This window comes from Pholis gunnellus (genome assembly GCF_910591455.1).
Source record: "Pholis gunnellus genome assembly, chromosome: 3".
NCBI lineage: Eukaryota > Metazoa > Chordata > Actinopteri > Perciformes > Pholidae > Pholis > Pholis gunnellus.
The window spans coordinates 12,416,702-12,441,793 of NC_136529.1; the positions used below are offsets into that span (position 1 = coordinate 12,416,702).

The 25,092-nt window shown below is 41.9% G+C and overlaps 1 protein-coding gene across 2 annotated transcripts in view; it reads left to right on the plus strand.

Moving 5' to 3' along the window:
- Positions 1-254: 254 nt before the first annotated feature.
- The window catches only part of LOC306715898 (kazrin-like), a 57,028-nt gene continuing 32,190 nt past the window's right edge, over positions 255-25,092 (plus strand). For both annotated transcript variants that reach the window (XM_079186377.1, XM_079186378.1), the window contains exon 1: positions 255-488. In XM_079186377.1, coding sequence (XP_079042503.1) covers positions 296-488 — 193 coding nt within the window. In that variant the 5' untranslated portion in view covers positions 255-295. The remainder of the gene's footprint in view (positions 489-25,092) is intronic.

A 25,092-nucleotide genomic window follows, 5' to 3' on the forward strand; every position in this document is an offset into this window, starting at 1 on the left:
CATGCTTTCTCTGACTGTGTGGTGCTCGGCCACACAGGCGTTATTCTTTGTGCAGTAACAGGTAGACACCATCTCTGTGCTACCCTGTGGAGAACAGAAGAGGGACCGTCGCTTGGGCTTTTTTCTTTATATGTGCAAAGTAAACTGTAGGAGAGGAAGCACAGGTGGAGGAGGAGAAGAGGAGAGGAGGAGAGGAGGACAGGGGGATAGGAGGAGGAAGCGTCACCCCCTCTAATGCTCCACTTGACATCATGCTGCTCTGTGTGGATCTGGTCCTCAGGGGAAAATTCTTAAAATGATGGAAGACAACAAACAGCTGGCACAGAGGATTGATGGGGCCATCCAGTCCGCCAGTCAGGAAGTGACCAACCTCCGCTCCGAGCTCTCCGCCACCAGCCGCAGACTGACAGAGCTGGGTGCCAGCAGCCCCCCTGCCTTGGAGAACCACCACCAGTACAACCACCACGATGACAGCCTGCACTACCGGGGTGAGTGTCACAGCATGTGCATGTATGTGTGTGTGTGTGTGTGTGAGTGTGTGTGTGTGTGAGAGTGAATGTGAACGCACTCACACCTAATCCTCTGACTCTCTGCGTGTGTGTGAGAGTGAGAACATAAACGTGTGAGAGTGTTCTGAAATCAACAGTGGGAAGTATTCGAGGAATGTTTAGCGGGGAGTATATCATCCCCTCGTTCCTCCAATGACTCATTTTTACCCAAAGTCCACAACGAGAATATGACAGTGGAAAAAGGCAGCAGATTGAAAATAAAGAGAACAAGAAGCAGACTGAGTGTTGTTATTAGACGGGAGGGGCTGGGGTTAGAGAGCGTGGGCCAGAGCCGGTCCGGGTTTGGTTTCCCAGGCAGCAGCTGGACTCCTCTGGTGCTGCACTCCCTCCAGTTCTGGCTCCTTCTCCGCTCTCTTGCCGACTCTGGCAAGGAGTTTCAAAATGAGCTTTAGGCCCAGAATCTGTATGCCAACATCTCTGACGGGGACTGCCTGCCGACAGACACCATGGCACCGTCACTTAGCTGGGAAAGAGATGTGATGAATGAGAACTGAGCTTTAAGCTGAAGTTTTCATGGGAATGTTGAAGTTTTGGCTTCATGTCATGTCAGCAGTAACCCAAAGACTGTGAATAATATTTACAGTTGTATATGTACTAGTTGTTTCCTAATGATGCTTGGTTGCAATAAAAAAAAAAATCTACAGCTATTTTATTTTTGCTCCAGCTCATGTAAGACGATGGCCTGTGTGTAATCAAACCTTTTTATGACAGATTCAGCTCAGCTTTTATATAGCTGACATCTTGGAATCATTGAGATGTATTTTGTAACGAGTGGAACAACCATGTAAGGGGAAGTCCCTGTGATCTTGTTACCCTGAACTGAACAGCAAAGGCCACTGATCAAATCAGTTTATTTTGCAACTAATTAGCCACAAGAAACTTAAATCTTACAGCAGAATATTGCAAGACATGACAGACATGTACAGAAAGTTTGGCTTGCTGAAATAGTGAAAAGACCACTGAACAAAAAGACCATATGTTGCAGGACTGCAATGGTCTCGAACACGTTTAGAAGCCCAGGAGGTTATTGAGATCATACCCTATCAGACAGCTTGCTGTCAGTGTCCATTAAATGGTTCCCTGTGTTGGGCATATGTAGTGCAGCAGCAGGTGATTCCATCTATCTGCTGCTGGCCCTAAAGGCTTCGGGCTGATCTGTGTGAAATGTTGTTTTCAGAGCGCTGATGTACTCGGCATGTGTGTCATGCGTGTCCTGCGTTTTTCTCAGACTCTTGGTTTTGCAGGAATCAATGCGTTTATGCGTCGTCAACTTCACTGATTTAACACATGATGATCATCTGTATAAGGTCTTCTGCAAATATAACACAGATTTTATGACGACGTCATCTTAGAGATACAATTTGCTATCAAGTTGCATTGTGGGAAATCTAAGACAGTAATTATGGAACCTTCACTGCTTTGGTTTTGGACATCCTTTTTTTTAATTGCGCCGTGCAAGTCCCTCAACTTTATGGAAGTGAAATACTAAGAAATTGACTTAATACCCCTTGAAGCACATGAACAGTGGGGGCAGTTAATCCGAATGTGATATAAGCTCACCAGCAGACAGTGAACAAATCACAACAACGGCTGAAAGTTATTAGAGAGAAATAAAGATGGTCACTACTGCTACTTTTTCTCTCGTGCCCACATCAACAATAAAGAAACCCCCACCAGTGTTTGGTTATTGCGTAAACTGGAGTTTCTCAAAGAAGAGATTCAAGTATTGACCAGGTTCATATGCTGCTAGTGGATATACTTTTTAATCCTCCAGGTACACACAAAGTACGCAGGCAAGGCAGCTTGCATCACAGTCACTTGTCTACACTTGTTGTTGAAAGCAAGTACATCACAAGACTTTAACTAGTTGGGTAGATTTTTTTGGCCTGTGAGACATCTGGAGGCGTCTGAACAGGTACGGTGGCAGATGCGTCAGGTTTGCCACTTCTTAGTGGGCGTTCAGAGCGAAAACAGCCATGTTGTCAAAAATACAATGGTTGTTCGGTTCGGGGTTTGCTGTATTAAGTACTACTGAGACAATATGATCCTGGAAGTCTAGTTTGAGTGACAGATACATGTTTGTGAAGGCTTATCAGATGCCCTAACACTAAACAGCTGTTTCTAACCATGAGGAGAGAGTTTATAACTCAAGTTATCATGTCACCAATCATCGAATCTTTTGTTTTGAGGGTCGCAGGGTAAGCAGTAGAAATATGATGTTCACATTACAAAGTAATCTTTTAGGAACGTGCTCTTGCATGTATTTGATTGGCCAGTATATCAGCCTTCATTGTGCTAAAGTTGAGCCATGTTCAACTTATTTGCTGGACGACCGTGCGTCAACACAATGGACTCATTCAAATGAAGAGTAGCGTTTTTCCCCCACAGGGCTGAAGTTTGTCTGAAAACTTGGCCTGAGTGTTTAGTCTTTAGGGTTGGAATAACTCAGCTGCATTGAGTTATCTGTCGTGTCCGTCCGGCTCGTTCTCTGTTCCGTTCCAGCAGTGTTAACAGGCAGCCTGACATTCCCACATTCCTGAATGTCAGTGATGTCATACTTCCTGTTCCCAGAGGCCAGGCCAGCAGTCAGGTGACTGATCAAACCAAACACAGCCACACAGACCTCCACCACACTCTTTTCCTTAAAAATAACACAGCCGAGAGGGATGAGCCTGAGAACTAGGATGTTTTTTTAAGATTTTAGATTTAAGATAATTCGTCTGAGAGATCTTTCGGGTGAGGCGGTTTTGGTGAGTGATGAGCAAGCGTCAGCGTCCAGTAGTTTAGGGACATTAAATGTTCTTTAGGTGTGTGTCCATCTCAAGGCAAGGCTGTGTGTCAGTCCATTTGTTGGCTCTGCCCTGTGCAGGATCAAAGCAACCGCACAGACAGGGTTTTTTTAATATGCATGAACTATCTTCCTATTATACAATGCCAAAATGCCAGGATGTTTGCGGTTTCCCTGTGGAGCTTCAATAACATCTCTGATAGATGTCCGATCAGACTATTAACACAGCACTTCCTGCTGTTTCCGTTGGCCTTGCAGTCTGTCCTTCTCACCCAGGCGGCAACTGCCGGGTCTGAAAAGTTAAGTCAATGCAGAAGTTACTTAAACTTGCATTCTTTCTAATGGCCATCGGGGAACCACTTCTCTGGTTGCACAAATTATCTTCTTTCGTACAGCATGATGTTCATTTCGTAAATTATGGTCACAGTTAGAGTAAACTAGAAGATAAAGCAGGGTACGGTTTGGGGCCTGGCTACCTTCTGATTGACAGATTGCGTGTCACTTCCGGTTGCAAAAAAACAAGATGGCGATGGTCAAAAGGCTGAAATCGAGGCTTCAAAAAGTCCGACCACAAACCAATGGGTGACGTCATAGTGACTACATCCTCTTCTTATATATATATGTGCTCTCGAATTAACCGTAAGGAACAAGACATTAAATCACCCGAAACTTTCAGTCGCTATGCTGTGCATCAGGATTAATTTAACTATGCTTTTTGCTTTTGTGTAATATTTCAAAGCATACCTCTGTTTATAAGAGATTGTTTGTGTATGTCTTGTCTTTGTTTTAGAGTACAGGAGAGTCAACGGGAAAGGAACGACCAGCATTCTTTTATTCAAGCCACAGACAGTGATGTATTCATTGCCAGGATGATGTCACCCCTTTATTATTGGCCAGTCCTGTTAATCCATCACGTCGATGTCAACGATTTGTTGAACGTTCTTAAACGACGCTGATGTTTCAGCACCAAGCGGCTGCATTGCTGCCATATCTAATATTCATCTGACTTGTGAGGAAAAAGATTTAGCTTGGACTCAATTTGTCTTGGGGAACGGAGGCCTTATGAAAATATTTTGTCCTCTAAAATCAATGTGAGCTCACCTTATGGGATATTATATTATTTATGCTCTTATGCTCCTGGTAGATCTGTACCCTGCAGTCGGTTGGTGAGGAAGTGCTCATGACAGACTCATGGGAATCTGCCAATACTAATCCATAAACCTTTTTTAAAACACGACCATGAGGCAGCTGTGAGTGACTCATACAGCATGAGGAGTATGGATGACACATTTTCACTTGTCCCGGTCACGGCCAAGGTAAAATAAGGGACTAATAAGGTTAAGACCAAAGCTTTACAGTGAGATGAGTTATTTCGGATGCTCCAGATTATGGAAGAAAAAGTAATTTTCAGCATTGGCAATGTTTGTTGGCTTGCAGTTTGTGCACATCCAGGACTTGTATACCTAATGAAATTATCCAGGCTGAACAAAAGATGAGCACCTGTATCTTAAAATATTTGGTGCATTGATGGAAAGTTACAGGTAGTACGAGGTCAACTCCCAAGGAGAATGTGTGCTGCCAGAACAGGAAGTGGAAGCTGAAGATTATGCTTTTTACAAACCTGATCATTCACTTTCAGATTTGGGTTAAATTGTGGATGTATTTGGCAACTATAGCTGTTTATTTGGTTCCCTGACAAAAAGTTTTGAATTTCCTACAGCTCTGATTCTTGCCTGTGACTGGCTTCTCCTCCATGGTGACAGTGATAGGGGCTCATTGTTATTCTAATATTTACAACCATTCAATGTAACACAGACAAAAAGGTTTCTTATGAACAAATTTAAACAATTAACACTGATGGCCATTATGGTATCGTCAAATAATTTAGGAGAGTCCAGTGTTTCTATGGTATCAAGTGTTGGTGGCGCTGAATATTAATTACGGTTTTTTATTGTAATCAGGACTAAGATTGACTTGGATTTTACTCTGTTTGCAAAAAAAACGTCTCTTTACACCAAAAATAATTGTTTGTTGATTGTGACAAATATATACTGTATATATACATTGTGTACCTTTTGTTCATGAAGCAAAATTCACTCCAGTGTGTCCTTTTTTATGTTGAGGTATGTTTGTAAAAACTACTTCCAGAACCAGCTGAAGTGCTATTGAGCCTGCTGGGGTAGTACTGTATTCAGGGATAGAGGAAGGTAGCTCAGCAGAGACCTTAGAAGACATAATCCAAACTACAGAGAGCTGAAAACCAGTGTTGATTAAGTATTCTCCTAAAAGACCCAGTGATTATCTTTTCTCTGAAGAGGAGAAGTTGCATTGGCTCTAATGCTCTCTGCTGAGTAATTGTGGGGAAGAATCCTCTCCCCATCTGGCCTGAGTTTGTCAGAGGCCCCGGGTCTCTCATTACTTCATCGTGCACATGAGCAGGGCCATAGGAACAGAGCGGCAAACTACAGGGGCAAAATCCCACCCACTCCAGCTCTTCTCTTTCTCTCACTGTAACGCTCACCAGGGACCACCCGCCTTCCTGTTCGCTGTCCACATGCAGAGAAAGTATGCAATGCGCTCTAACCTTCCCCCCCTGTATCCATCACCACCCGAATACCTCACCCCCTCCCCTCCTGATATTCCCTGCCTGGCCTCCCTCAGCCACGCCCTGTCTGTGGTCAATGCAGCGTGAGAGGAACTGTATCCAAACAATAGCAAGAGGGAGGCAGCCCCTCACTCCCCTAACATTTCTCCCTCTCTCATCCTCTTCCTCACTAGACTTCCTCCAGTAAAATAACTAATCATGGCATAGCGAGGACTCTTGGGGCTCCAAAACCAGAAGAAAATACCGGCACTGGGGGGGTGGAGAGGTTTTACTCGTACATTTGGTGAAGATTTTCAGACTCCAGTGATGTTTGCAAAAGGCAGTGATCTTACAGTTCCTCATTATCCTCTTGAATGATGGTAGACTAATGGCCTACAGTACTCACTTTCAAATTAGGAATTCATGACATTGTTGTTGCATTACTTTCTTGGAACCCAGCTGAGGTTAAATGTAGATCAATACAAAACATTTAATCATAATATTGAGTGTACAACTGGATTGATAAGTCACTGAAAGCTAAAAAAAATATGACAGCATGTGCAATTTAAAACAAACTGCCACGACAAAAAGAAAAAGCAAGTTGAGACCAACGCAAAAACAAAATATGACAGATACATACAGTATAAGGAGTAAACACATACTTGTAATTGGCTTGAAACTTTAAGTAATATGAGCCATATTATTTATTTACTTCATAGCTAAGGTCCTTTTTCAGTGTTTAATTTATGTTATGCTCCATATTTTTTCAATTTTAGTTGAGTGTTTCTGCACTTAATAGCTGAACAGGGGTTAGAAGTACTTACTGGCACATTGGCTGCCTTTGTTCTACAGTGCCTGGTAATGGCTTTAAATAAATAATGCCTCTGGTTATTTGTTTTGCTTTCTAATGGAATGCAAACCCAGGTAATGAACTGACAGACCTGTGCAGGTTGACAGTGGGAGCAGAAGCCCCCTGGACTTTGACTTCGGAAAGAGTTTCCACTCCTGAATGTGGCTGCAGGGAGGACAGCTGGGCGGCACGTATTCACTTTCATGTCCATACAGGGGCACAGGAAGCTGGCCTCTATTGTTCCAATCACTCTGAAATCTTTCCAAGTTTGTGGTTCATCGGGAGGGCATTGTGGCGTGCTACTGATTTCAGGTTGCAGCATTTGTGAAGGGTCAGATTTGACAGAAGACGGCTGACCCTTGTGTGTCTCAGGTCTATTAGCAGAGGTGATGGAAGTGTTGCCCTGGATGCCAGCTGGTGGTGGCATTCCTTCGGTTTGGATGGCAGATGGCCACAGGCAGTGACATCACTACACGGCCCTTGATTTGAACTGCCACCTTAGGAAGAATGAGCCTGCAAAAAAGGCAGGCGGGCAGGCAGGTAGACAGATAGTGGAGCAGAACCAGAAATGGAAGTGCTAAGAAAGATGCCAACTCTAAGACAGGGTACAACTCCAACAGACATTCCTCTGCACTTCAATGTTCCCAGCAAGCTTTATCTGAATGAAACTTCACAGAGCAAGTCAGTGAAAGCCAATTCAAGGAAAAACTGAGGAGTACTTTAACCGTGACACTAAGCATTGAATGGCTCTCCGGTGTGACATTCTGCCTCTGAGATGATATCATTCCTATCAGTAAGACTGATATGTCTACGTATGCTAATTAGCTTCATGAACTGAATTACTTTGTTGAACTGTTTCATTCCTACCAGCTCAGGACACTTTGTTTCCCAGATGATTTTTTTTATTTTTATGAAGATGCCTTTTAAATATGGATTTTTTGTGTCTAGGTCATGGCTCAGGTTAACAGCACATTATGCGAATGGCTTTTATTGGTTGGGGAGTAGAGAGAGGCATTGACTAATGAGGATATTTCTCACCGTTATCGCTCCCAGTTATAGTCCCTTTCTCCCCCATTTCCTTCATATGGGCCCCTCATCATAACTTTGCCTGCAGTAAAGTACTCTTTAAAAAGGAAATGGACTGTAGGAAATAAGAACTCCTCGTATCGTTGGTGGGTATCTTGTATTTATCACCACCATATGTCCGTGGATAATTCATGTTGTGGATTGGGTGAAGTTGTGCTTCCTGATTGTGTTTTATGGACCCACTGGATGTTTCAACTTCATCATGTGCATCTAAGATCATACCGTAGGTCCAGGATTGGGAAACGTGCAACAAGCAGCTCACTTAAGACGATCTCCCTGACTCTCTGGCTAAGGAAGGTATAGACATGGTATGATGGTGTTATGTTGAGGTCCGTTGATAGCAGGGTGTCTGACTGAAGCCTGACACAGTAGCATCTCGTGTGATGGAAGATACACTGTATGTCTCCATTAATGACACACTGGCCTCACAAGTGAACAAGATTCGCTATACGTCTGCGCTGAGACGAAGAATGAGCTCTGACAGCGTGCTTAGAATAATCCCCCCGAGTGGGATGTTTCACGGCCAGTGCCTGGGTGTTGTGGTGCCCGCTTTGCAACAGGAGGCGCAGATAATGATCAGACTTTAACTCCCGTCCCCCGCCTCCCTCACGCCTCCACTGTACACATCTAACCCTTCATTTTCACCTTAAATCATCCAAATCCCTGTCGAGTCCAAACTTCAAACAATTGCAACTCTAAGAAAGTGAGGAAGAGACAGACAGCGAGGGAGAGAAAGCCCGGTTGCCTTCACAACAGTCTCGGCTCATCCTATTAAAATGCCTCATTGCTTTAGCAGTGGAGACTTTTTATTGCTGCTGGTACATATTGTTGCCTTGGCTGCAGTTTAAATCCATTCCCAGGGGAAAATGGAGTAGACATGGAGGAAAATTAGTTTTGAGGAAGAGCAGAACACCCCCTCGTATCCAGAGGATGCAAAGCGTGACATTCCAGCAGAGCGGAGGATAAGCAGAACACTTTGCCACTTCTCCAAATCATCTGGTTCACGCAGGCCTCTCACAGAATTGATGGGTTGAAGACGCCCTGAACATCAGCACAATGCTGTGCACTTTTAAACACCCACACAATCCATACATGGCAAATAATTTGTATTGCACTCCGGTGTCATCTCCTCTCAAATCATTTAACTACACTATCGTCGTTTAAAGCGGACTTGAGGTTAAACTTCAAGTCCTCTTCAGACATCAATTTACGTTTATTGAAACCAAACAACGTATTTGCATATACTTTACAGTCTGTCCACTTTCTGTCCTAAAAATCTTCAAAACATATCTTAGAATTTGAGCTGAATTTATTAGATGATTGATTGATTAGCAACTGAAAATTAAGAAGCAACGATTTAAATGTTAAACAATAAATGCCAAGGATTCACTGTTTTGTGCTTCTCTAAATGTAAACATGCGCTGTGTATTTAGTCCTCCGTGACAGTTAAACGAAGCTCTTTGGGTTTCAGATTGTTAGTTAGACAAAACAAGCAATCTAAATATGTCAACTTGGGCTTTCGTAAATTGTGATGGGCATATTTCACAGCTTTTCCAATTTAAATGTAATTGATAGTGAAAATGATCAACTTGAGTTGATGGACAAAAGTTAATTTACAGATACTTCAAGAATCAAACATGTGGTTCGTCAAGCAAAAATGCTAAACATTCACTAGTTTGCCTCATAATTTGAGAATTTCTTCCTGTCTTTTGCTGTTTTGTATTCTTGTAAATTGAATTGGTCAAACTAAACGAGAACTTTTACGATTTCGGGCTTTAGGAAATTGTGGTTTTGCTGTGAGTAAACAATTACAGACTGCAACAAAAAAACTGACTGTATAAATCGATAAAAACATTGATTAGATGCTACCTGAGTCACAACATGTGTCTGCATGTAGAAGTTGTATCTCCACACTGCTCCTCCCTGCAGCGACAGATGGCTCTCACTGCAACACACCTCACTGTTCACTTTCTGCTGGCGTTCCACCGAGCGCCGCTGCTCAGGTTGTTCCCTATCACTCTAAAATGAATCAATTCAGTGTTTGAATTTATCATTAGGGAGAACATGGATTTCACAATTGAGATTACATACTCCTGATGTAAATAACCAAATTCATGTGTAGCAAGCAATCTGTTGTTTTTCGTTGCATGTTTTGCTTGTTTTTCTGAGTTTATGTCTTTATTGTTTTTAAAAAACGAAATGCTTTTATTTTGAAAGCAGCTCTGAGAGAAAGACGGTTGGAGAGAGAGTAACGGACAGAGAGTAACGGACAGAGAGAAAGACGGTTGGAGAGAGAGTAACGGACAGAGAGTAACGGACGGAGAGAAAGACGGTGGGAGAGAGAGTAACGGACGGAGAGAAAGACGGTTAGAGAGTAACGGACGGAGAGAAAGACGGTGGGAGAGAGAGTAACGGACAGAGAGTAACGGACGGAGAGAAAGACGGTAGGAGAGAGAGTAACGGACAGAGAATAACGGACGGAGAGAAAGACGGTAGGAGAGAGAGTAACGGACGGAGAGAAAGACGGTGGGAGAGAGTAACGGACGGAGAGAAAGAGGGTGGGACAGAGAGTAACGGACGGAGAGAAAGACGGTTGGAAATGGATATTAACGGTACGGGATGAGTACCCCCCCGAAGAGGCACAAGCTCTTAAGTTGGTTGTTTGTAGTTGTTTGTTGTTTGTTTGATTAATCAATAAATTACACAATCATCAGTTAAGTGTCAAACCATCATTCGGAGGGATACGCTACACCTGACAAAGCACGCCATTAAAGTTGGAAAGAACGTGACTAAACTTTATCTCATGCTGTCTCTCTGGATTATAGCTACTTGTTGGGAACCATTATCGACCAAAACCAGACACACAATCCAAAAATGATTCACTCTTCTTTGTTGTTTACATTTGTTGTATCTGTAGAAATGTCTCGTTCGTTTATATTTTTATATTTTTTAGGGAAAAGAAAATCAGTTATTACAAAATAGCATAACATTACATTTTACTGTTTTTGTTGACGCATCATCATCGACTCTCCAGGCCCCCTGAAATGTTGACATGAAGCATGTAAGTGGGCTCCATCCCTGAATTATTTTTGGTCTGCAGCCTGAAGGCATTAGTGTTGAAAGCATGCCTGTCTGTTTTCTCCTGCTGAGGAGGTTCTATACAAATATTTATCAGGTCGCCAATTACTGTACCCCGTGTGTTTAGGCATACACACACAAACACGCTGTGGCTCTGTTGAAAAGGTTGTGTATATGTATTCCAGTAAATTTGTTTATTTTTTTGCAATAAGTGACTCAAATTTCCCTCAAAGCAAATGTGCTCCACCTAGCAGGCGACAGGACGGTGTTTCTCAAAGCTTATTTTTGAATTGTTAGAAGCGTGTTTGTGCATTCCTGTTTTAGAGGAGACAATTCAAAGAGGCATCTTTATCACCAAGCCTCTTAAAGTTGCTCACAGTTGGCGGGCAGTCCGATCAATGGCCAGAGAGATTGCTTTCTTTTTCTTAAAAGCGTCTATTTTCAACCTCATTTCAACACCTAAAAGGATCTGATTACGTACCACATATTAATCCCCACTGATTAATTCCACTCATTGTTCCCTTTTTGGAATTAGGATAGATCTGCATCCGCAATAAATAAAAATACACACACCAAAAGCTAATAGAAGTTTGTATAATTCCAAATTGACACTACATATATGCCCACTCAATGAAATTGCCATGGTCCATTTGATCCTGAATTATGCAAATTGCAAGGAAAATAACAATGAAACAATCAGCAGTTTCTATTCTATTCAGCATTTCTTTCTAGCTTTACAGTATCTGCTTCCCATTATGACTAATAGGGTAAACCAAGAATACAGGGAGCTGCGTTAATATTCCCAGCAGGCTGCTGCTGAGTTAGACTCATCATTTGTATCAACATTATTTCAGTTTTCATGCATAGTAATAAGACAAATTAAACTGTATGGCTCCTCGCTGCAGTGATTCACGTTATTGATTGAATGGCATGCCACTTTCTCATATGATTCTCACATTTGATCATTATTTTCTTCTTGCTATCACTTTTTTGTTCTATATCAGGCTGAGTAGCTATTTTTCACCACACACATCCTCATTTCTTCAGACTTTAAATCATGTGTGTGAGTCAACACTTCAGAACTGTGTCCCTGATACAACTTTTGTTAACTGTCCATTATTGATTATTTTTGTCTTCCGTATCTTGGTTTGGCAGTGTTTTTTCTTTTCTCTTAAATGTAAAAAAACCCAACTGTGTCCTGGTTAAAACTGATTTGTAGATGCTGTTACTCATGTTTGGACACACCCAACATTTGTACCTTCAAAAGATGGTGTTAGTGTTGGATGATGCAGCAGAGACTGAGATTCTTGACTTGTAGTTTGAGCTCTGAATTTGCTGGATCTTACACTACCTATAAGGCAACTTGATTGCTTGCGTTGTAGTCTGACTCGCTGGATGTAGACTGTATATGTCTGCCATTGGCCGTGTATTTCACGTTGCATTCTCCTCCCCATCTATTTTGCAAGGGACACAGCCAAGAGGATTATGTTTGGTTCAAAGAAATACAAACAAGCTAGAGCGTTTTTTTAGCCAGTGCAAAAATGATAATGTGGAGCCGGACCTTTCTTTAATGCTGACACAGCGCTGTGGAGATAGGTCTGGCTATGTGACACCACTTGCCTGGTAAATAAGCGGTGCCACAGACCCCAGAGACGTGTCAAGTTTTTGTAAATAGCATTAACTTAGTTTGAATGTAATTATTTTTGTTTGGCCGTATGGACCACTAAAGCACAGAAAATAATTAAATGATAAGGCACTTTAGGCGACTCTGCTTTTACACCTCATGTCTTGTTGAGGGGCTCTGTATCAAATCTAGTTTTAATGTACTGTAGTTAAATAATACAGCACTGCAATAGAACCCGATCTTCAACAAGGTCATACAGAGAGGTGTTTCAACATAATGGACATTTTGGAGGTTGTAGTTTGTATTGAGTTATCCTGAGAAATGTTATTCACCTTTTGTCTCCAATTATTGATATAGATAGGGTGGACAAAATACTAGAAACAACCACCAAGAGTGGCCCACAGCTCATTCTTGCCTTTTGCCTTGTTCGTAATGCAGGGCTTTCATAAAAAAAGTGCTGAGCTAACCCTAGTGATGTCACCAAGGTTGTTTTCTCAGTCTTCACAAAGAGCCCAGGGCCAAAAACAGAGACTTTGTACAACTGTTTTAGTGCTACTTGTGACTATGCAGACCTGTACGACTAGTGTATTTCCCATTTAACAACCCCTTTAGCCGCTATCGTCCCTTTTTTCCTCCTCTGTCGTCTGGTGTTACCCCTGCAGCCACTCTCTGGTATTGGCCCTCTCATTGTTAGGACGACAGCTCAGGCGACTGGACGAAAGTGATGGAATCTTCCGTCCTGGCCTCCGAACAATGAGTTCCATTCAACATGGCCGCCATTACTTGAAGTGGTGTGGGTTTTTGGAGGGGGGTTTCATATTCAGGGGTTTCCCACAGACTCCCTAAATTAACCACGGCAAGAAACTCAGCTACTCTTTCTGTCCAGGAATGTGCTCCCAAACCCCCAAGTATGCCTCTGTTCCATCCCTGCAGCAAAACCCCCTCATTTCCAAATTGTGTGCACCAGTGAGGCTAATGAGAACAAAACTGAAGCCGTTTATTTCATGGTAGTATTAAATATTTGGACCATCACAATTATCTGCTGAGGACGGATAGTAGCCGGCCGCCTGCCATACCTGTGTGGTTTACTGAGTCGAGTTTACCTGTGGGTCTCGTCTCAGGGAGGCACTCATGCAGTGATACATTTTTTTACGGCTATTGTGTGTCAGCTGAGACAGGCTCTATTACTTTCCCTTTATGAGGTTAATGTGTGCCACAGGGCTGCAGAGCGTCTGCTGCAGTGCTTTGTCAAGGAACTGGTCTGAACGAAAAGAGCTGCGTGTGTGTAATTTACTATCCACGGTGAGGTCCTCAAGCAAAAACTAGAAAAGAAGAGGTGAGGAGAGGCAAGGGGATAAATATTGGAGGTTATGAGAAAAGAGAGGAGAGGAGGAGTTTCAGACTTAGCTCCATTAATAGACTCTGTGTGCTGCTGAATTGACTTTGAGGTCAGTCCATAAAGCACACTGCCTGAGCACTGTACTAACAGTGGCATCATTATGGTGTTATTATGGAGGAGGGGGAGGACTGGCAGAAAGGGGAGGCTGATAGAGCTTTGGAATAATTTACAGGTGTGTTAAACACGACTGCTGTTTTAGAAAGAGAGAAAAGAGACGAGGTGGTGTCTCGCTGTTTGCCAATTAGCTTCAAAGGGTACTGTTTAAGTCTGTTCTGTCTTTCTCACATGTTCATTTTCTGCATGCATTCGTTCTCTCTGCTGTCACGTGAGGCCCAATCCAAGTGTAAATGGATCTGTGTGAAAGAGAAACCACCAGACAAAAGAGCTGTCACTGGCTCAAACCTCATGGTTACAATATGGCATATTAGCAGAGCAAGATAAGTGAAATAAGTTAGAATTAGATTCAATTAAAATATGCAGCATAAACACAAAAAGTAAAGCGCACCATCTCGAGCAGTAGGACCAATGGGGCCCTCTGCAGGCTCTCTGTTTACTGAATGGACTGACTGGTTGCTCCATCTGGACTCAATTAGAGGTCCTGGTATTCTCTGTTAAGCTCAAGTGACCATTGATATCTGTTAATAGATGCAACTTTTCTTTATTAGTCGTGTTTCGACCTTTCAACAAGTTAACACAGGCCCGGTAGGGGTTTAAATGATTTCTACTCACACTGTGCAGCCTTTATGAATAAATTAAAAGGTATATGAGTACCTGGAGCAGGAGAGCTGGAGAGTAATGGCTGGTTTCACTTCAAAGGCCTGTAGCACTAATGCTAATTATGAAATGGAAATAATCACAAGGGTGCAAAAGTGAAAGAGTTTTTAAGTCCTTTTTCCCTTTGCTTTTCCCACCACAGTCATGGGGAATTCCAGCCATCTCAGTGCTGAGTCACAATGTGCTCCGAAATTACAGCTAATTTCTGAGAGGTTTACGGTTACATGGTCTGTAGCGTGTTTTGCAAGAGGGAATGTGGGAATTTGAATCGTTCCAGATATGTCATCCATCTCACACGGATAAACTGTTTGGACAGTCTAAGCAACACCATACACACACACACACACACACACACACACACACACACACACACATACACACACACACACTCTCTCTCTGCCTGTGACAACAGTTCAGCCCTTTGTAGCCCAACATCTGAGTGTTTTGTTTTATTGTTTTGTGTGACAACAGAAAGGGGAAATGTTGAGGGGCGAGCCTTTTGTCAGTGTCATTTATGGATGTCTCTGCATTGTTTCCATTAGGCGCTGTAGGGTTTTTCCAGATTTCCAGTCCATGAACGCGCTCCTCTTTAATCTTTCTTCATCACAAATGTCATTGTGCTTAATATAACTTAAGTTGTAATATGTGTCTAGACTGATTCATTCACAGACACAGATGCTATTCTCTGTAGGTTAGATATTGGAGAATATTCTTCGCTGCTTCCTGTATTTCCATCTGTTACAGAGAGACAGAAAAAGAAAGAGACAAAAAGAGAGAGGAAGGCACACAGAGGACATCTAATACAAATAGAAAAAGAGATGATATGGAAACAGACAAGATGATATGAAAGGGTAAAACTCTGAGCCTTTCAACAGACCAATGAGCTGCGATGTGAAGAGCAGCAAAGCACTGTGAGAGAAAGGTGATGAGTGTGTGGTAATACACCTCCAGACCTTAATTGGTTTGAATGAGCAGACTGGAGAGGCTCTTCCATCAGGCTGTGGATGAGCAGACTGTCAGGTGACAAGTCGTGGAGGAGAGGACTAATTGGTTCTCTCCTCCAGACACGACTCCTGTCTTTCCTCATGTAGCTGACAGAAACCTCGGCTACGTGGTTGATCGAGTGGGTTTGCTGCAAACCCAAAGCCTCATTGTTTAGATTTCTTACCTGCTTGTTTATGAAATGTGCTTAAATTCATGAACCAGGCTTAACAGAGCTCTATGTATACTCAAATGTCACTTCTTTTTTTATTTGAACCCATGTCTATATTGACTAGAAAAGGCAACGTTTTCTGATGAACATTAATGCCTGGTCGCTGCGGAAAATGTACAATTCACACATCACACAGTCCAATTGTATAAACTAAAACAGGGTGTCAGCTGAGGTGTGAGCTCTGAAAGCAGTTTGAGTAAATTGAACATGAACGCTGGAAGAAGTGGGCTGAGGAATTTGTTGTTGTTGTTGTTCAAAGGTGAAGGCACTGAAAGGAGTTGAAATGTCAGATCAAAAGAATTGAAAGTCACTGAAATGCCTGTAAAGAATTGTCTTTTTAAAAGGTTTCCAGAAAGAAATGACCAGAATAATAATATTAAAGATGTAAATACGACAACATGATTATAATGGTAAATGCAAAGTGGGCCTGTGCTGTAAACACACAGACATGGAGTATCTCTTACAGTGTTTACAGTATTTAGCACACATTCTGTTGATGTATCTGATTTCTGCACTTGTACACTGCTGGTTAAGTACTCTCAGGGGAGACAGCATATTGACGTCATTTGATTTCTCCGACAGGGGTGTGAGATACTGAAGTGGCTGTTAAAAATGCAGACTGTGACTGCAAGAGTGTCTCATTTCCATGTTCAAACGTGCTCTTGGTATTAGAGGAAGTGGAGTCATTGTTGCTGCAGTACTTTATGTTCCAAGTGGATCCTTTAATACTGCTGATATCAAAGGATTACACCAAGATTGTTTCGGGCCTTACATATGTCTCTGTGTCACTACCTCGTATTAGCTTTCTAATACAGTCTTCTTCAGCTGTCTGATTACACAGCTGGAGGATGACGGTGTCGGCTTAGGAATAACTATAAACCAGCAGTGAATCAGTGTCTTTGGCCTTTACTAGACTGTCCCATCTGCCATACTGGGAGTGATGGTGGAGCGGGATCTTTGGGGTTGGTTAAACCAGCAGGGGGTGGGCAAGTCCATCGCAGGGTGGTACAGGGTAAGCTTTACCATAGTTCATTAGGAGGGTTGGGTGGGGGATGGAAATGATGGGAGGTTGATCCCCATGGTAATCTGTGTCCCAATCGCACATCTGGGCTCCTCAGAGCAGTAAACTGATGCTGCATCAACAGCGTTTGGACTGAAAGAGAAAATGCAAAAGAGGAAGGACAGATATGGACTTTTCCTTCGTGTTAAGGGCTGACAAGATGCTGCGGCCCAGCTGTATACCATGGGAACTGCATGGACCTGAGACAAATGGAGGTACAGCAGCAGCGATGGATTACTTTTCATAGCAGGGTCAGAAATGCAGCGAGGCGCTACATGCATTAGCTGCTATTCAGTGCAGCTGCAGTGCAGTAACTTTTGATTCATGAGATTGTGTGTCTTCAGCCTTGTCATGAGGTATGGATATGAACATACCATTCTAGCATTGAACCTTGTGATCAGCAATATGTGGACGTTGCATACTGAAGCCAAGGCACAATGACAGTGTGTGTGTGTGTGTGTGTGTGTGTGTGTGTGTGTGTGTGTGTGTGTGTGTGTGTGCGTGCTGTGAATGCCCATGATTGGGTGATACGTTTCAAATTAATTAAGTTTGTGTCACAGGGGGGCACGGGCACATCATGAAACAGGAAGTGGATGAGTGTGAATCATTATGCGGCGCTGCTCGCTGTACTGATACAGCAGTCCGACACAATAAACGAGGAGTCTTCTGAGGCTTTCCTTTTTTTCTACATCTTATTTCTGTGGCTCCAACAGCTCCTTAAAAATGCAATCCAGCAATTAGCTAAACCTACACCATCAATTATTTTGATTCTGTGAGCTCTACTTCCCTGTGATAATGAGCTTACTAAATCTGTTTAAATGTTATTTATTTTTGTGTATGATGGCTCTGCCATTTCCTGACATTCTCAAGCACTAAATTAGCCTGTTTAGCTCGAGTCCTGCTGATCAACAGCAGCCAGCTGCTCTGACATTTCTAGGATCAGGTATGAAGACGAAGAATGGTTCATTTAAGGAAGGCCAGCCACCCACTACCTTCCTTATTTCAGAGCACTTAGGTGATGGAGAGACTCACTTGAGAAGCTTAAGCAGAGTTAGTTTTAAATTTTTTTAATGACTTCTTCATATATTCTGTAGATGTGGTTGTACAGTATATGTATGTATAATGTATTTTGACCTTATTCTATCTATACCGTTTACAGGACTTGCCTAATCTGAGAGGCGTTCCACTGAAAGATGATACAATACATTTATTTTTACTTAACATTTTTGTGTGCTGCTATCTGTACAAAACTCTACCAATAAGTACTATTTCATTTTCTCATTCTATCTTCAACTTTGAGTATGGTTGGTATCTGTATTAATAGCTTCAGAAAATCATATAGAAATTTGTTTAGCTGAGATGGTAATTCTCCTGGATCCTGATCTTGTCTAGGGATCAATGTAGTCGGTATATTAAGGCCTAAACATTAATCCCACACATTAAATGTATGGCATGCACTCTGTGAAATAGTACCTCTGCTCTTTTTTGCTAAAGGTTACGTATTTGTGAGGTCTTTGCTTCAGAGAAGATGGCCCACCTCCCTCTGCTGCTAACCATTCCCTATATGTATTCTATAAAATATTCTGTACAATAACATAACACTGTTATGTTACCTTGTTATGAAACCATTCCTTGAAAAAAGGAGAGGAGAGGAAAGCAAAATTAATATTTCAAAACAACTGATGCAGAGGATGTTGCAAAAATACAATAGTAGTTCAGCGAGCATTTAACAGAAAGTGGCATACCATAAGAAAATGTTTTTAAAAAATGTGTTCTTTGCCATCCCTGTTAAAGTTAAAAGAGTTAAGGTTTGATCTTGGTGGGCAAGTTTTGAGAGCTCAGACTGCAGTTTAATGAGAGTTGTGTGTGGTGACCTCGAGCTTTCTGAACAGGACTTATGCATGAAGACTTTTGACTTTTAATACCGCACATCAATTGTATGCTTTATAATTCAGAGGCTCTCCTTCCTCTGACGCGCTCAAACATTTTCTTCAGCGAGAGCGGATTAAAGCTTAAGCCAAAGGTTGCTGCCACAACTGTTACTTAGCAACCCTGGTATGACGGCATGCCAAGGAGCAACAGTGGACGTTGAGGCCTCTCAAGCTGCTTGTTTTATAGCTGCCAGTAGATTTCAGTCAATCTAAGAGAAGGAACTATGGTATTTTGTTTGGTTCTTGGATATTGTTTTCATCACAGTGTGACCTGTTAAATGAGCACTAAATCAGCATCTGATTAAATTCACTCTGATTTGAATTTGACATAAAAGCTTCAATCATCCATAGTTTGAGGTTATTCATGCTAGAGCGGATACTATTCACCACATTTTTATAATTGATTACTTGCTTAAGTTGTTTAATCAAGTAAAAACGCCAAACATACTCGAATATGTCATTTTCTCACATTTTCTGTCACTGTACATCAAGTCAGTGTGTTAGTTCAGACAAAACAAGACGTTTTCACATTGACTTGTTTGACGATACCACTATAGCACAGACCTATCGATGCAAGAAAACACGTACTGTGTCTTGTTTATTGGTAAAGGTCTTCCAAAGTGTCATTTTGTCTTTATCTCTCACAAAGGCGATTTAAAGTCTTATTAAAGTGGTTCAGCAGATCAGTTAAAGGTTCCAACAGTAGATTCCCTGGAATTTGCTCTCAGATATGCTGCTCCTTCCGCCTGGACTAATTTGCAGTCAGGGCCGTAGCTATCATAGAGGGCACCAAGGACATGTCCTCGGTATGGTCTCTGGCTATAGCAGCGGCTTTGTTGACCTGAGGACAAGGTTACATTACACCATTACACATACATTTGTTTCAGGCAGATTTTCAGAGCTAATATTCTTAAATGTTATGATCTTTAATGTAAACAATATGTTAAAATAGAGGGAATATGTATTTTTGCAAAAACTGAATTGCATCCTGCAGGGTTTCAGGTTTTAGATCACTGTGAAGAGAGCTGAGACTTAGAGACAATTGAAAAAAAGGAAGATGTTTTTGGTGGCCTTCAGTGTTCATCAAATGCAACAGATTTTGCAGCTTGATATTTTGTCTTTAGGTAGTTTCAGTCAACTCATTTGGAAAATGATTTACTTTACATATTTTAGTGATGATGGTTTTCGGACTTGTTTATTTTTCATTTTTTTCTTTGATATTTCTTGTTATGTGTGTGTGTGTGTGTGTGTGTGTGTGTGTGTGAATGTGAGTTTTATGGTGGTTTTGAGCAATTTAAATTCTAAACTTGGCTTACTTGTAAAACTTTCTCAATGTCTGAGCGTAAATAAAGGGTTTTGAATTGAATTGAATCTGGGAATACTTGTGAAACTGGGAATCAGAACAAATATGATTATTATTATTGGCTCCAAAAAAACTCCAAAATACATCCCACATTGTAACAAAATCTGAAATATCATGAAACAGAAGTATATTTGACTAGTGGTGAGACCGGAGCAGCACTGACCCATAAAATTACATTTGATATTTTTCAGTACGATATAAGTTACATTTTCTTTAGGCAGTTCAAACACATTTGCCTGTTTGTGAATATTAAAGTAATCTTCTGCTCCACACAACAGTCAGCCTACTTTTCCCCAGACAAATTTCACACAGTAACTTTCATGCATAATTGATCTCCGGTGTTGAAATAGAAGCTTTTCTCAGCTGTTCAAAGTGAAAAAGTGGTTATTGTTTGAGGTTAGCCAGATGCTCAGAAATGTCTTGGGAGGTCTGCCTACAGAAAGATGGTACAAATAGGAAACAAAATGGTGCCTCAAGACTCTGAGCTGACTGTTCGTTAATTAACCAGACAACACTTTGGAGGAAAACGGAACGATGAAGGTCTCCAGTCACTCCAACTCTGTCCCTCGAGAGTGCACTGCCTCAGGTAGACACAGGAACTGAAAACTCACTGTTTCAATGTTTCAGATTTGATGATGATGCCATGCTGATACTCCGCAGTGGTCTCACTGAGGAATTGCTGGTGTCATAAGGATTTGTAATGAATGTAGATGAAGTTTTGAAAGTTTCTCATATTCCTTCTGCTCTTACTGTTTGACTATGTTTAAGGGACTCCATGGCTCTCAGGCTGGTGCCCTGCAGGGCGCTGACTGTATGCATCTCAGAGCCTCTCTGCTCTTATTACTGCAGTTACTCTCCTGGGAAGTGGCCCCAGCAGATCGAAAGAATAATGTTCAGTGCAGTCGCATTAAAGACGTAGGGAGCAAGAGTGACGGACAGAAAGCAAAAGAGAAAGAAACGAAGAGAGAGAGAGAGAGAGAGAGAGAGAGAAAGAGAGAGAAAGAGAGGGGACGTCTATTACTGCAGGAGTTACAGTACTGGGGCAGGAGAGGCATCTTAATAATCATAAGGAAAAAAATCCTAAGAGAGAAAGAACTAGATGAGTTGAGGGATTTGGGGATTTTAAAACTTCGAGGAGAGGTTGATTGATGAAGGAGGATGTGGGAAGAGGGGGCAGTGAGAGAGAGGACATTTGCAGTGTTGGCGACAACATAGGAAAAGGCAGGGCGAATAAAAAGTGTACCCACTGACATACGGAGAAAAAGTGCCTGCGTCGCTCTCAGCAGTTTCAACTCCTATAGCTAATGAGATGCATTAATCACTCAGTGGACCACGAAGCCAGTGGGCTATTGTCTGCACTTGTGATCTACAGTACCACACAAAAGGTCAGCTTCCTGAACAGGTGGAGAAGCTTTTTGGACTGTTGCCTACATACCCTGCTTCCTATCAGTAATTATCATTACCGCCTATAGCAAGAGTGCAGGGAAACAAACAGAGTGAGGAAGAAAGAGCTCTGTAAACTAGCATGACTCAACATCCAACATCACAGACCACAATGACTCTCACACACCATATTCTCTAAAGCTTATAAATGTTGAATTATTAAATGTTGAAGGGATTAAACCCTCCAAAAATGGATTAATCTGGTTTTTTGAACAGACATTTTCAACATCAGCTTGCATCAGACCGTTGTCCTGACAGCTGCCGGGGAAGTTGCGCCGTCTTCTACTGAGAAATAGTTTCATCAGACAACAGTACTTTCAACTTGGACGTAGAAGTTTCAGATTAGTTTACTTCAGTTTTCTTCCATTTCTATCACTCATGAATGATACTGGGTCTGTAAAGTCCTTTCTTCCTTGCGTTCTACTGCTATCGGTGAAAGTTAGCTTCATGTTTCAGGCTGGCCTTTCTCCTTGATGATATTTCTAGTTCCAAAGGGTATTTGGCTAAATTATGTGAGCTAACATGAAACTGGTGCTCCCTTCCTTGTAGATGCCATTTAATGTTATTCATTCATTAAATGCTAAATACTTTACAACAGTTTTCCTTAAAGTTAAACCTATTTGGATCTGAAACATGGTTGCATTGTGCTGGAATATAACAGACTTTGTAGCATTCAATTGCAGTAAATAACAGAAATAGTTTTTGACAACAGATTTAAGGGCCTTGTGCACACCCACAGGTGTATTCACTTCTAAATAGACTTTTGTTCAGGTTGAAGGTAGACTGAAGAATGATAAAGTTCTAAGTTATTCGCCCTTATAGAGTCAGAAAGATGTCAATCAAACACTGTTTGTACATGCTCTCACAGTAAACTGTAGGTTTACGATGGGTGTGCAGGACATTCACGATCACATAAAAAAGAAACAATGCATCATATAGATACAGTAAGTTACCATCTTTTATATAGCTACTTAAAGTGAAAAATTACATCGCGACACTACTGCAATTATTTCTTCATATCTGTATCAACATTGTAAGAACGAACCCTGCAACATTCGTTCACAAAGGAACCCTTTCAACCATGAATTACACACACACACACACACACACACACACACACACACACACACACACACACACCTAATACAACATACATGTACTGTACGGTATTACAACCATACTGATGCCTATTATAGCTATTATATCAAGGAACACTTCTAACAAGCCAGCCATGCAGAGACCTTCTGCACAGGCTACAATCATGTCTCACAACCAGCAGAACAGGCGACTTGACTTCACAGGTGTGACACCGTTTTCTTTGACCTGCCTCAGTCTGCCATATCACAGTTTCTTAGCGCCCAGAGTATACAGCGGCACAGAGCGTTACCATTCCACTTGTAATGTATTATTATCTAAATATATTGAATTGCTCTGAAATGAAGTGGGAGATTATTTCTTTCAACAAACAAACCCTGCGACCCTGAATAGAGGTCACTATTAAAAACGACCAAATGTTTGTACTGGAGCTGCAGGTACGAGAATCTGCAGTAATTGGACGAGATTTGAAGTGCACTTATCGCCAAGTGTTTGGTGTATGAAGTGCATGAAGTTAGTAAAACTCAGCTGAGATGCTAATTAGCACTTGCACTGTCATCCCACTAATTACAGTCTCACATAGGCCGAGGCATTGACAGAGAGGAGAGGATGATTGGATATTAAATGCGGATGCTCTGCTTCACAGGAACTCGTCTCTGTGCTGCTCTCTGATGCGGTAGGAGAGGAGTAAGTGGTCAACTCCCTGCTGGAGATTGTGCCCGCACTGAGACATTAGTCATTCTGAGCGGTGCCTACTGCAGAGCGAAAAGCTGATTCAGGTTCTTACAGAACTGTAAGGTATTGCAAGACGAAGGCAATGACCTTAAAGACTTTAGCATCTATTGTAACACTGGCTGTGAGTAGTCATGGCGTGGATGGCTTACTGGGTCATTTTTCATTTGCTGAATTGTTTCACCATTACTGTTAAAGTCGCCACCACAATGGGTAATTCATCACCTCACCAGGGGGATGTAATTCTGTGGGATGTATTTCTTCCTCCAAGGATAACAGAGTGACTTAACTATTTGTATTTCGCAAACTCATACGTCCCTTCAACTATCAAATCTTAGTATGTAATTCACGTGCTGTAATATGAATAGTGACGGTGGGATGGGCTGCACCGGATGTAAAGGATTTCCTTAATAATCTAAAGCCTCCTCCTTTGCGGACCAGGTCCAATTCACTGCAGTGCTAAACTGACTGCTAACAGAGAGTATTGAACAAGCTTCCAAAGCCACCATGACACACTAAACGCAAGTAATGGATTTTTATTTTTTGTATTTATTATCATGGATAAACAGTTTGTTCTCATAATCTACCTTTTAAGTGTGAGACAGAGCCTGTAGGGGGTGCTGTGAGGTGGGTCAGTTAGTCACTGTTGTCGGGTCACCTTCCCTCTTCTTTCGCCAAAGTATGTTACTCAGATATGTGAAGCAGGGGTTTAACCTTTCATTCCAAACACCCAAGAGTGAATAGTTTGCACGAGGTGGTGGCCAGTATGAAGCAGCACAAAGCGGCTATCTAGACTGCGCCACAATAATGTTCATCCGAATGTAAATAATCACTAGAGGTGCGCCAATCTGACTTTTTCAATCCTGATACCTATACCTGGGCTTCGGGTACCGAGTACCACTCTGATACCAGTGTTTAATTAATACGCTGTATGCCTCACTGTGTGGAAGTCACTGGAATCATTCTTTTCTGCGTGAGGAAACATTACATCGATCTCTCTGATACTTTCATTCATGCCTGAGAGGTTTTACGTACAAAAGGATAAGAGATTTACATAACTTCAGAATTCATTAAGGGACAGTTCCTCTCTGCGGTAAAATGATAGCCGCCATAACGTTTGTCTCCCGTCATGGCCAGAATCTCATTGAACAGTCTTTGTGGAGGTCAACTAGGTCAGCATTCAATTTACTGGTCAGTTAGTTACTGTGGCAACTATATGTGGACAGCTGTGGCTCGCTCAGCTGCTTGAAGAAGCTCAGACTCTCTCTCTCAGTAGGAAATATTTGACATCTCTCTGCACAATTTCAGATTTTAACTTATGGTGTGAGAGACCTGTTAAACTAAATTGCAGCCTGAACCTACTGGTTGAACTCTCATCAGTGTGAGCAAAAAAAACGCTATGAACATTCATGTATTCCTGTGGCAGTCAACTTAACATAACGATAACATGTTGTTGACCGCAGGGGTTGTGCAGGTTGTCTTCACTGCCACTTGAGAAAGCCC